The sequence below is a fragment of the Euprymna scolopes genome, unplaced genomic scaffold (assembly GCF_053919585.1).
Source record: "Euprymna scolopes isolate OS-2025 unplaced genomic scaffold, ASM5391958v1 sca551, whole genome shotgun sequence".
Taxonomy (NCBI): Eukaryota; Metazoa; Mollusca; class Cephalopoda; order Sepiida; family Sepiolidae; genus Euprymna; species Euprymna scolopes.
Window position 1 is genome coordinate 1,571 of NW_027633604.1, and position 14,478 is coordinate 16,048.

The 14,478-nt window shown below is 38.9% G+C and overlaps 2 protein-coding genes across 2 annotated transcripts; both read left to right on the forward strand.

The window, feature by feature from the left end:
- Positions 1-1,161: 1,161 nt before the first annotated feature.
- On the forward strand, positions 1,162-4,077 carry LOC145275025 (uncharacterized). Its single transcript, XM_080127556.1, has 2 exons — positions 1,162-3,738; positions 4,057-4,077. Exons 1-2 carry the CDS (start codon positions 1,162-1,164, stop codon positions 4,075-4,077), a joined length of 2,598 nt encoding a protein of 865 aa, XP_079983682.1.
- Positions 4,078-4,896: 819 nt separating this feature from the next.
- Positions 4,897-8,617, forward strand: LOC145275026 (uncharacterized). The gene is made up of 2 exons (XM_080127557.1): positions 4,897-6,286; positions 6,402-8,617. Exons 1-2 carry the CDS (start codon positions 4,897-4,899, stop codon positions 7,565-7,567), a joined length of 2,556 nt encoding a protein of 851 aa, XP_079983683.1. The 3' UTR covers positions 7,568-8,617.
- The last annotated feature ends 5,861 nt before the right edge of the window (positions 8,618-14,478 follow it).

Here is a 14,478-nt window from a genome sequence, read left to right on the forward strand (position 1 = left end):
AATATATAATTTGAGACAATAATTATTTTTAATATTATAAAAAACAATTTAAAAAAAAAAGTCGAGAGAGAAAATTCTGTTTTTATCGCGTTTTATATTATCGTCTGCTCTCAGTGAATTTGTAAACATCGGGAAAAAGAAAAAGAGAGAGAGAGAACATATGAAAATACAGCGAGGGGACACCTATAAACTGTAAAGAAAGAGAGAGGGGGAGAGAGAAGAGATGAAACTAGAGAGAGGGAAAGCCGCAGGCATCCGGATCGCGTATTTTTGAGCGAGTGACGCGAGAGCGATGCAGGTCATGCAGTGAGAGAGGGGACGCCAAAGAGAGAGAGAGAGAGAGAGAAAGGTATACCATTAGAGAGAGGGAAAGGAGCGGCGCAGGGTGGCGAGTCAGTGACGACATAGCAGTCGAAGAGGTGGGTTAAGCGACAGTGTTTGCGATGGTGACAACGTTTTGTGATGCTAACGACAGCGAAGAAATGAACGAGATATTTTGACGACAGAGAAAACGAAAAAAAGGCGATAATTAGGAAGGATAATGTATTCAATATAGACGAAGGAATGAAATTGTTTAAAAAGAAAGGAATGCGATAGAAATATTTAAAACCCGACGCTGAGTGAGTCTATTGTTTATTTTTCTCTCTATATCTCTCTCTCATATATGAAAACAATAACAAAAACAAAAACACAAAAAGGCTGTCCTTCCATTTTGGAGTTACAAGCAGACGACAGGATATGAACTGTTTTTTTTTTTCTTTTGCGCGGAAATTCTCTCTCGAATCTATTCCAAGTTTGTTTGTTCATCTAGTCACACATTCTCTTTTATTTTCGTTACAATATATTTTTATATATGTAAATAAAATTGTGTTAATTTTTCCATTGGCCTCGGTATTATTACTTGGATGTGTTTATCCCTGTCTTGTGTTTATAAATGTCTTTCGAGAAAATGGATATATCCCTCCCGTATCTAAAAACCCGGGAAAACTAATTTCTTTTAAATAATTTTTATATTTTGTGTTACGACTTTTACCCCTAGACATTCCGGGTCGTAACATAAATGGGGCTCTCGTCCGGGATTATCCTTTTCCAAAGACACTAGATAGTGGACACATTTAAAGTAACAAGAGGTGTTTAAAAAAAAAAAAAAAAAAAAAAAAGATGGCACTGGTTCAAGCATTCCTAGAGTCACCGTCATTTGAAGAACTGTGCAAGATGAAAAAAGATGACATATTATCGATAGCGAGAGAGTATAAGTTAGACTACAGACCGGGTATGCGGAAAGCCAAACTAATTGAGATAGTGACAGAACATTTAGTCGATAATGACCTAGTGGACGAGTCCGTGTTGCGGATTTTGACAGAGAGCAGACCTGAACCCCGTCAGGAAAGAAGGGAAGAATTTGACATCCCCAGAAATATCCGGCTCGTACCGACGTTCCACGAAGAAAATGTGGACGGGTATTTCCTACATTTTGAGAAGATAACTTTGAGCGCTAAATGGCCCAGGGATGCATGGCCGATGCTGCTACAGACGGCACTGAAAGGAAAAGCACAGGAAGTATATACCTCCCTATCTTTAGCAGATTGCACCGACTACGACCGCCTGAAACGTGCCATCCTCCATAGTTACGAGTTAGTGCCTGAGGCATATCGGCAACGATTTCGGTCATGCCAAAAGGAAGAAGACCAGACGTACGTCGAATTCTTCCGTCAGAAAGAAACTCATTTCAATAGATGGACCTCGGCTAAAGATGCCACCTTTGATTACGAAAAACTCCGTCAAATGATCTTGATGGAGGAGTTCAAGAGCTGCCTCCCTAGTGAACTAAAATTATTCCTAGACGAGAGACGGATCGACACAACATACGAAATGGCGATCCTTGCCGACGAGTACGCCCTGACGCATGCATGCGAGGGAAATAAACCCCTAAAATTATCCGAGACTCGCTCGAACCCCCGGAAAACAAGCAGCGTTACCCACAGCTTAGGGCATAGTCCAGACAGTAAGATATATCGACCCCCTAACATCAGAAACAGATCCCCAAACAACTTGATCCAACCACCCACCTATCAAATGACAAATACACATAGGCATGTAACATGCTATTATTGCAGGAAGGTTGGACATATTGCAATGAACTGCCACGCAAGGGAAAATGTGAACTCGATGAAAAGACCACTTGGTAAACCGCAAGGCTTTATCACCATCTACCAACCCCCTGCAGAGGACGACGGCGATAAAATCAGGGAGGAGTTCCAACCATTTGTGTCGGATGGTCTGATATATCCGATAACTGACCACACGAATTGGCGGAAAGTAAAAATCCTTCGCGACACTGGAGCAACCCAATCGCTGGTTTTAAAACAGAGTATGCCATGCGAGTCACAGACAGCAACAGGAGAATCCGCCATAATTCGCGGAATTGGGGGAAGGTATATTAACGTACCGATCCACCGAATCTCTCTTGATTCGAACATAGTACGTGGTCTGGTAGAAGTAGGCGTAGTCGATAGCCTACCCATGAAGGGTATCTCAATGTTACTCGGGAATGATCTAGCCGGTGAAAGAGTTGTTCCCCACCCGAGAGTGATGGTGGAGCCAAACACTTCAGAAAACACTGAGAGGATAGAGGAACAATACCCCGGCATCTTCCCAGCGTATGCAGTAACCCGTGCCCAGTCCGCAAAAAGAACAGCAGAGGAAAGGTTAGAGGCAAAAGATCGGCCCAGGGAGGATGAGGAAATCAACCTATCGAAATCATTCATGAATCTTGAGGGGAAGCTCAACTCGCCACCCACAGATCCAAATAATACCCATACCAACGAAACCTCCCTACAAGTTCCCGCTTCGTGGCAACAGATCATACAAGAACAGTGGAAGGATGATGGGATTTCCCCCCTCTTCGAAGATGCACTGCCCAAAGAAGAACTGGAAAAAATACCCTCTGGATATTTTATAAAAAATGGTGTACTGATGAGGAAATGGAGACCCCCGCAATCCCCAGCTCACGAAGACTGGGCGGTGATATACCAACTAGTGTTATCAAAGGTACGTAGGGCCGAAGTGTTGGAAATAGCGCACGAAACCCCCTTGGGAGGCCATTTAGGCGTCCGTAAAACCTATGATAGGATCACCAAACACTTTTACTGGCCTGGAGTCTGCAAAGATGTATCCAACTTTTGCCGAACTTGCCACACCTGCCAGATGGCAGGCAAGCCGAATCAGAAGATACCAATCGCCCCCCTACATCCTATACCCGCTTTTGAAGAACCATTTTGCCGTGTTTTAATCGACTGCGTGGGTCCACTTCCTAAGACCAAACGAGGAAATCAGTATATATTCACTATCCTCTGCGCATCTACCAGATTTCCAGAAGCAGTCCCGCTCAGGAACATATCTGCTGAGAAAATCACAAGGGCTCTTCTCAACTTCTTCTCCATGGTCGGAGAACCGAGGGTAATGCAGTCTGATCAAGGATCGAATTTCATGTCCAGGATGTTTCGACAGTCCATGAGTGTGGTGGGCGTACAAACCGTAAAGTCAAGCGCATATCATCCCCAGTCCCAAGGTGCCCTAGAGAGATTTCACTCTACACTGAAAACCATGATCTGGACCTATTGCCTTAGTCACCAGAAAGATTGGGATGAGGGTATTCCCTTTTTGATGTTTGCAGCGCGAGACGCCACACATGAGTCTCTAGGATTCAGCCCGTTCGAACTAATATTTGGCCACTCAGTACGTGGACCCCTAGCATTGAACTGTTTTTTTTTTCTTTTGCGCGGAAATTCTCTCTCGAATCTATTCCAAGTTTGTTTGTTCATCTAGTCACACATTCTCTTTTATTTTCGTTACAATATATTTTTATATATGTAAATAAAATTGTGTTAATTTTTCCATTGGCCTCGGTATTATTACTTGGATGTGTTTATCCCTGTCTTGTGTTTATAAATGTCTTTCGAGAAAATGGATATATCCCTCCCGTATCTAAAAACCCGGGAAAACTAATTTCTTTTAAATAATTTTTATATTTTGTGTTACGACTTTTACCCCTAGACATTCCGGGTCGTAACATAAATGGGGCTCTCGTCCGGGATTATCCTTTTCCAAAGACACTAGATAGTGGACACATTTAAAGTAACAAGAGGTGTTTAAAAAAAAAAAAAAAAAAAAAAAAAAAAAAAAATGGCACTGGTTCAAGCATTCCTAGAGTCACCGTCATTTGAAGAACTGTGCAAGATGAAAAAAGATGACATATTATCGATAGCGAGAGAGTATAAGTTAGACTACAGACCGGGTATGCGGAAAGCCAAACTAATTGAGATAGTGACAGAACCTTTGGTCGATAATGACCTAGTGGACGAGTCCGTGTTGCGGATTTTGACAGAGAGCAGACCTGAACCCCGTGAGGAAAGAAGGGAAGAATTTGACATCCCCAGAAATATCCGGCTCGTACCGACGTTCCACGAAGAAAATGTGGACGGGTATTTTCTACATTTTGAGAAGATAACTTTGAGCGCTAAATGGCCCAGGGATGCATGGCCGATGCTGCTACAGACGGCACTGAAAGGAAAAGCACAGGAAGTATATACCTCCCTATCTTTAGCAGATTGCACCGACTACGACCGCCTGAAACGTGCCATCCTCCATAGTTACGAGTTAGTGCCTTAGGCATATCGGCAACGATTTCGGTCATGCCAAAAGGAAGAAGACCAGACGTACGTCGAATTCTTCCGTCAGAAAGAAACTCATTTCAATAGATGGACCTCGGCTAAAGATGCCACCTTTGATTACGAAAAACTCCGTCAAATGATCTTGATGGAGGAGTTCAAGAGCTGCCTCCCTAGTGAACTAAAATTATTCCTAGACGAGAGACGGATCGACACAACATACGTAATGGCGATCCTTGCCGACGAGTACGCCCTGACGCATGCATGCGAGGGAAATAAACCCCTAAAATTATCCGAGACTCGCTCGAACCCCCGGAAAACAAGCAGCGTTACCCACAGCTTAGGGCATAGTCCAGACAGTAAGATATATCGACCCCCTAACATCAGAAACAGATCCCCAAACAACTTGATCCAACCACCCACCTATCAAATGACAAATACACATAGGCCTGTAACATGCTATTATTGCAGGAAGGTTGGACATATTACAATGAACTGCCACGCAAGGGAAAATGTGAACTCGATGAAAAGACCACTTGGTAAACCGCAAGGCTTTATCACCATCTACCAACCCCCTGCAGAGGACGACGGCGATAAAATCAGGGAGGAGTTCCAACCATTTGTGTCGGATGGTCTGATATATCCGATAACTGACCACACGAATTGGCGGAAAGTAAAAATCCTTCGCGACACTGGAGCAACCCAATCGCTGGTTTTAAAACAGAGTATGCCATGCGAGTCACAGACAGCAACAGGAGAATCCGCCATAATTCGCGGAATTGGGGGAAGGTATATTAACGTACCGATCCACCGAATCTCTCTTGATTCGAACATAGTACGTGGTCTGGTGGAAGTAGGCGTAGTCGATAGCCTACCCATGAAGGGTATCTCAATGTTACTCGGGAATGATCTAGCCGGTGAAAGAGTTGTTCCCCACCCGAGAGTGATGGTGGAGCCAAACACTTCAGAAAACACTGAGATGATAGAGGAACAATACCCCGGCATCTTCCCAGCGTGTGCAGTAACCCGTGCCCAGTCCGCAAAAAGAACAGCAGAGGAAAGGTTAGAGGCAAAAGATCGGTCCAGGGAGGATGAGGAAATCGACCTATCGAAATCATTCATGAATCTTGAGGGGAAGCTCAACTCGCCACCCACAGATCCAAATAATACCCATACCAACGAAACCTCCCTACAAGTTCCCGCTTCGTGGCAACAGATCATACAAGAACAGTGGAAGGATGATGGGATTTCCCCCCTCTTCGAAGATGCACTGCCCAAAGAAGAACTGGAAAAAATACCCTCTGGATATTTTATAAAAAATGGTGTACTGATGAGGAAATGGAGACCCCCGCAATCCCCAGCTCACGAAGACTGGGCGGTGATATACCAACTAGTGTTATCAAAGGTACGTAGGGCCGAAGTGTTGGAAATAGCGCACGAAACCCCCTTGGGAGGCCATTTAGGCGTCCGTAAAACCTATGATAGGATCACCAAACACTTTTACTGGCCTGGAGTCTGCAAAGATGTATCCAACTTTTGCCGAACTTGCCACACCTGCCAGATGGCAGGCAAGCCGAATCAGAAGATACCAATCGCCCCCCCCACATCTTATACCCGCTTTTGAAGAACCATTTTGTCGCGTTTTAATCAACTGCGTGGGTCCACTTTCTAAGACCAAACGAGGAAATCAGTATATATTCACTATCCTCTGCGCATCTACCAGATTTCCAGAAGCAGTCCCGCTCAGGAACATATCTGCTGAGAAAATCACAAGGGCTCTTCTCAACTTCTTCTCCATGGTCGGACTTCCGAGGGTAATACAGTCTGATCAAGGATCGAATTTCATGTCCAGGATGTTTCGACAGTCCATGAGTGTGCTGGGCGTACAAACCGTAAAGTCAAGCGCATATCATCCCCAGTCCCAAGGTACCCTAGAGAGATTTCACTCTACACTGAAACCCATGATCTGGACCTATTGCCTTAGTCACCAGAAAGATTGGGATGAGGGTATTCCCTTTTTGATGTTTGCAGCGCGAGACGCCACACAGGAGTCTCTAGGATTCAGCCCGTTCGAACTAATATTTGGCCACTCAGTACGTGGACCCCTAGCATTGTTAAAAGAAAAATGGCTGCAGGAAGGAGTCACCTGTGAACCCATGCTGGAGTATGTGTCAAGGTTAAGAAACCGACTATATGAAACCAGCCGATTGGCACGTGAAAGATTACGAACAGCTCAAGCCAGAATGAAACAACATTATGACCGAAATACTACCCCCAGGAATTTCAAAGTCGGAGACAATGTGCTTGTTTTGTTACCATTATCTGGTCATCCACTTAAAGCTCGGTTCCACGGCCCCTACACCATTGCTCGGAAGGTCAGTGAACTAAACTATATAATAAATACTCCTGATCGTAGAAAGGCGACACAGATGTGCCATATCAATATGCTCAAACCGTATTTTGAAAGGGATAAAATAAACCTTATTGTAGTCACAACTCCGTCTGCTTCCATAAAAGGACCCGAGGAGAACAGTGAAAGAATCCCGGGGAAAGACAACCACCCTCCGAGGCTATCAAACTCAGAGATATTAGCCAATCTTACACCCGTACTATCTCATTTAACAAATAGCGAAAGAAACGATATGGCCGTCCTCATTCGGAGCTATAGCGATCTCTTTCCCGACGTTCCTAAAGAAACGAACATCGTGCAACATGATGTGGAAATCGAAAAGGTCACCCCTATTAAGCAACACCCATATCGTGTAAACTTCAATATCACACGAAAACGTGTGGGACCGGACAAAACAAGTATGAAAAAAAAAAAAAATCTTTGGAAAAGATTTTCTTTTTTTCTAATATGGGAGGGGGTGTTACAAATATGTGAAAAAAATATATAATTTGAGACAATAATTATTTTTAACATTATAAAAAAAAATTAAAAAAAAAAAAGTCGAGAGAGAAAATTGTTTTTATCGCGTTTTATATTATCGTCTGCTCTCAGTGAATTTGTAAACATCGGGAAAAAGAAAAAGAGAGAGAGAGAACATATGAAAATACAGCGAGGGGACACCTATAAACTGTAAAGAAAGAGAGAGGGGGAGAGAGAAGAGATGAAACTAGAGAGAGGGAAAGCCGCAGGCATCCGCATCGCGTATTATTGAGCGAGTGACGCGAGAGCGATGCAGGTCATGCAGTGAGAGAGGGGACGCCAAAGAGAGAGAGAGAGAGAAAGGTATACCATTAGAGAGAGGGAAAGGAGCGGCGCAGGGTGGCGAGTCAGTGACGACATAGCAGTCGAAGAGGTGGGTTAAGCGACAGTGTTTGCGATGGTGACAACGTTTTGTGATGCTAACGACAGCGAAGAAATGAACGAGATATTTTGACGACAGAGAAAACGAAAAAAAGGCGATAATTAGGAAGGATAATGTATTCAATATAGACGAAGGAATGAAATTGTTTAAAAAGAAAGGAATGCGATAGAAATATTTAAAACCCGACGCTGAGTGAGTCTATTGTTTATTTTTCTCTCTATATCTCTCTCTCATATATGAAAACAATAACAAAAACAAAAACACAAAAAGGCTGTCCTTCCATTTTGGAGTTACAAGCAGACGACAGGATATGAACTGTTTTTTTTTCTTTTGCGCGGAAATTCTCTCTCGAATCTATTCCAAGTTTGTTTGTTCATCTAGTCACACATTCTCTTTTATTTTCGTTACAATATATTTTTATATATGTAAATAAAATTGTGTTAATTTTTCCATTGGCCTCGGTATTATTACTTGGATGTGTTTATCCCTGTCTTGTGTTTATAAATGTCTTTCGAGAAAATGGATATATCCCTCCCGTATCTAAAAACCCGGGAAAACTAATTTCTTTTAAATAATTTTTATATTTTGTGTTACGACTTTTACCCCTAGACATTCCGGGTCGTAACAATATATATATATATATATATATATATATATATATATATATATATATATATATATATATATATATATATATATATATATATATATATATGGGGGGGTGAGCCAACCGTTTTAATTTTTGTAAATCTATTATATAAAAGGCTATATGTCTGTCTGTCTGTCTTCATATTTTCAAACTCTATCTCTCCTGAAACTAAAAGTCCCAAAGCGGCACTAGGGAGCCTCAAAAGATTGGATTTTTTGTGGGTCTTTAATCAATTAAAATAGTTTTTAAAAGGTCAAAAAGGATCAAAATTTAAAAAAAACTGTTATACATTTTGTACATCCATCTTAGTTTATTTTTAATTTTTATTTTTAATCAGTTTATATGTGTGCCACGTTGGTACAGTGGTAACGTCACCAGCTTTGAATGCTACAGTTTTGCGTTCGGTTTCGATTCTAGCTGATGCCACCTAAATACGTTTTTTTACTTTGAAATCACGACTCTAGAATAATCTGGACAAATTAAAATATATTTAAGCGTATTTTACGACCGGGCAAAACCGCCCCCCCGTTAAAAAAATACAAATTGGATGGAAAATAAAGTATGTGGTTTAAAAGTCGAATTGGCACGAAAGTATATCATTTTTAAATATTATCTAAATGAAAATAGATCTAATTAAAGCAAAAGTAAATAAGAAAGATCAAGCAAATGTGTCGGGAAGGAGAAGCGGGGTGATAAACAATGACAAAAAAATTTAAAATGCGCAAAACAGAAGAATTTCAAACATCTCTGAAAAAGTGCGCATAAACGTAAAAAATCTATTTTTAACACCATTGACTCCGAAGCATTGTTTTTTTTTTTTTTTTTTTTTTTTAACATGCACGCACAAAAATGAGTGGGTGCAAACTATGAAATTAACGATTCTCTACTTATATATGAACGGCACTTTGTCCGTGTGTGTGTGTGTGTGTTTTATCACCGCATAAGCAGAAGGGCCCAGTGTGTAAAATCAACAGTAGTTTCTTTCATAAGACAGATGCGCGTCCGAAATGAATGGTCCTGTTTAGATCACAATTTAACTATGATACTTGACTTTTGGATTCCCAAATTTAATTCAATCTATTATACAAAAATACTTTTATAAAATCAACAGTAAGTTCTCTACGGTGCAATGAAGACTACAATGTATAGTGGACTAATCACTGCGGGGAGGTATGTGAAACTTCCTGCCACTGTACTTCGGTTGATCCTTTACTAGATCAGAAAATCAATCGATTTGATTCTAAAAAAAAAAGCAATTAGTGTGGAATATTTGTTGATTTACATTCAATCCCGGGTAACGTCGGGTCTTCCTGCTAGTTTTATCTCTGTTGGGAAACAAAAGTATAATGCAAATGGGAGTAACTCTTTACTTCTTTGGGCAAAGTCGCCTCCCTTTGTCCGCAGTCCTAAACTTTAAATTCTCGCGACTTCTCGCGAGATCAACGACTGGAAGTGGACAGTGGAGGGGAAAACAGCGTAACTTTAAAATGGCGAGATGAACATCATTCCCGTTTATCCATTTAACGGTTCCTTATTTGTTCATAAGTGTTATGTTCTTTCCTCACGAGCTGCTACACACCAACGTAAAGGCTAAGATCTTTTATGTTATATTGACCTAACGCATCCCACGATATAACAATCTCTTTCCTGGCGTTTTTGTCTACTAATGAGTACGTGTATTACATAAATGAACTCTCATGATTCGGGTTGAGGTATGAGACCACGTACTACCTCATTCAACGACAAACGCCCTCCCCAACGTTATTTCCGGTGTCTGTTTTGCCTTTGTTTCCCCATCTGGCCGTGCTGTCATCTCTTACACTGGCAGCCGCTGTGGGAGATATAAAAAAGATAAAATAAAACACAAAAAAGAACCCAGTTGAGCCAGAGTTACCCTGGTTTTTATCAACTGAAAAGAACTTTGCTGGCACCAGCTGCACAACGTATACAGGGTAGAAAATGCTTGTTTTTCTTCCTTTCTCAACACCGGTAACTTAATTTTATTTAATTAAAAAAAAAAAAAACCATTTTTACAGCCCCACCCTACAGGATAAAAAAATTGTTCGTAAAAAGAAAAAATAACAAAAAGTTAAGAAAAGAAAAAATAATGCAAAAATATATATATATATAATACATGAGAACACATCAAGTGCCTTTTTAAAAAAACTTTTGTTTAAAAACAAATATGAAAAAAATCAAAAAAAAAATTTATCTTATTAATTTTATTTAATTTTGTTTGACAAAAAAATGGTTGAAAAAAAATTGTTAGAAAAATATAACAGAAATTGTTTCTTTTTTATTTTCGTTACGTATTCATTTTTCTGGTGATTTTATTATATTTAAATGTTTTCCTCAATATTTTCCTTGGGTCGCCTTGTTACGCTTTGATAATCGGCGACGCTCGGTGAAAGCCGGCGGTTGACGTCATGTTCCGAGCGAAGCCGAGCGGCTAATTAGTTAGGTCTGGTTCAAATTCCGCACAAGTACCCAAATTCGATTTGAGCTTTAGCAACTAAAAATTTCAATTATTTTACTAAATGACATTTACTTTTTTTTAGAACGGTTTAAATTTGCATGTTTAATATTTTCTTCTGTTCACAACTTTCGTAACACTAGTGTGATTTATTTTCGTCAGGCCATTATTCGAATCTTATCATAAATAGGTTTTCAGTCCTACGAAAATAAGCTTTTTTTACACAGGAATCACGACTTATCAAGGCTCAGACGCCACTAGAAGAAAAGGGTTAATTAGTCAATGTGATTATCGCGTAGTAAACATAAATAGTGGGAGTTTTGTAAATTGAATTACTGAGGGGGAACGGTTCATTAATGACTTGTTTACATTCGATTTGAAGACAATCAGATTGTAGTCAGCTGGAAAGCGGACAATCGAAAGAACCAATATCTGGGTGGTAGTTAAATTTTGATAGTGAATTTGAAATTCCTTCAGCCAAAAAATCTCCTCGAAGCTGATGATGATAAGTCTTCCAAAAATGATTTATTTTTTTTTTTTTTTGCTGTTGTTTAAGAAATTAATCAAACATCTCTTGCTGATGTTATTGTTTTTGTTGTTATTGTTGATGTTGTTGTTGTTGTTGTTGTTGTTGTTGGAATATTAATGTTGTTCCAATTGTTGTTGTTGTTGTCATTCTTCTTATTATTATTATTGGCATATTTTTGTTGTTCAAATTGTTATTGATGTTGTTGTTGTTATTATTGTTATTATTATTGTTATTATTATTATTAATATTGTCGTTGTTGTTATTATTATTATTATTATCATTATTATTGTTGTTATTATTGTTATTATTATTGTTATTATTATTATTATTGTTGTTATTATTATTATTAGAATATATTTGTTGTTCTAATTGTTGTTGATGTTGTTGTTATTATTATTGTTATTATTATTGATATTATTATTATTTTTATTATTATTATTATTATTTTTATACCGACCTTCCTTGAACAGATGAATTTACACTGATTAGCGCTAGTAATTCCAACACCTGTGAGAGATATGCGACTGCATTTCAACTGCTAGCCGAGTGCCCAGCAGATATACACGCCTTCCTATCTTTGTACATTATTGTTAATACACTTGTTCCTTAACCGAACCTCGACTTGATTGTTCTTATTTTCACTGTTGTTCCACGATACAACAGATTGGCGACAAGGAATCGAAACGACCATCACTGCAGAGAATCACTAAAAGTGATTGAAATAAATATTCGTAAAATCTTTACGGCAGAACACCTTCGTCATTTCAACAGATATTTGGATACACAAGGATTAACAGCAAATTAATTACTACAATAGTAATTTAGCGACGGGGAAAAAACTTGCTACCAAAATCTAGAACGAAAAACGCGAATGTTGTCGATTATTTAATAATTGAACACACTTACTAAGTGTTTTAGAAAGGGAAAACGGGTTCATTTTTTTTCACCAGAAGTCATTTTTCCTACGGTAAGAATTTTCTTCTGCAAAGTTAAATGTCCAAAACCAACTAGCAAATACCGTGTAAGTATATCGTTATTTCGATAACATCTGGGATTTGAAAAAAATAAATAAATAAAAAACACGCTTGACTTTGTCAAGAGAAAAAGAGACAGACTGTGAAAATAATTATTCGCGTACGTCATTTGTGCTTAGCAAAAACGTAAAGAATCAAGTCATTTTTTGCAAAAGGCAAAGAGGGTAAAAAAAAAATTTATAGTTTCTTATATGAATTCCTCGGATATTTAAAGCGACGGATTTTATTTTTGCTACGTAAAAACGCGTGCAAATAAAAAAATGTTAAACAAATGTTATTTCGCTGGATTGTTTATAGTAAGACTAGAAATATAGGGTTCAACAAAGTAAGTTACAAAAGGAATGCTAAACTGTTGTTTTTCAAACAAAAGAATTGGGAAAGAAAATTTGGTTGATTTTTTTTTTTTACTAAGGAATATTTATTTAATACAAGCGTAAATTGTAAATTGAATTCGTATGATGGGTGCGAAATTCAAAGATTCACTGTTGGAATTGTTCCAATTCCAGGCAGAGCAAAATCTTGAGTTGCAAAAGCAGCAAAATTCAACAACAAGTAGAAAGAGAAGAGAGATTTAAACAAGCATTTGAAGAAAAAATGCTTCAACAACGAAAACGCTTCGAGGAAATATTGACGAAAACACAGGAGGAACAAAGAAAAATTCTGAAGGTGACACAGTTAACTAAAGCGGACGATAATCATAACGCATTTTCTCAAACAGCTGTGTGGGCCGCTATTGAAAATTTCAATTATAATCCAGAAGATGATATTACTTTCGTCCAGTACTATAGACGATATGAGGATATTTTTATATCGGATTGTAGTACCTGGTCAGACACGAAAAAAGTTAGGCTAAGGAAATTGGGAACAGCCGAGCATACAAAGTTCGTGAATTTTATTCTCTCCAAAAAGACCAGTGAGTTGAGCTTCTAAGAAACAGTTACGCTACTTACAGAACTGTTTTCTGCAAAAACGTCTCTTTTCCATGGGCGATATAAATGTATGAATGTTACTAGAAGAGAGGAAGACGACTACACTACTTATGCAAGTATAATGAACAAGCATTGAGACGATTTTAAACGGGGGGAATTATCAGCAGATAATTTTAAATGTCTAATATTTGTGCAAGGGCTGGTCTTAAATAAAGACGCTGAAATCAGGCGTTGTGTTTTAAATAAACTCGAAAACGAATCGAATTTAAAACTACAAAACTTAGCGGAAGACTGCGAACGGTTTATTGCGTTGAAACAAGATAGTCGTGACATAGAGGAAAGCGGGGTGTCGCATATTAAAAATATCCATTAAAAGACAAATTCGACGTACAAAAATAACCAGAGAAAGAAACAGGAAAAAGATCCACCTGGATCATGTTGGAGGTGTGAAAATAAACATTGGTACAATGAGTGTCCCTACAAATGCAAACAATGTGACAACTGCCACCAGAAAGGGCATAAAGCATCGCATTGTAGAAAAAAATCCATTAAATTTACGAAAATTGAACCTGAGGAACAAAATATCCGGAAATATGTACAGGTCAAAATGTTTAAAAAGAAAGTAAGGCTACAGCTTGATAGTGGGTCTGACATTTCCATTATTAATGTACAGACATGGAAGAGGCTTGGGAGACCCACTATGATTAAATCGCATAAAACGTCGAGAAGTGTCAGTGGCGAAAAAATTACCTTCGAAGGAGAATTATTGACGATTATTTTTTTCCAGAACAGGGCCGAAAAAGCAAGAATTTTTGTCATGCGAAAATCACACAACCTCTTTAGAACTGATCTGTTCGAAAAGTTTAGACTATGGGATCTGCCT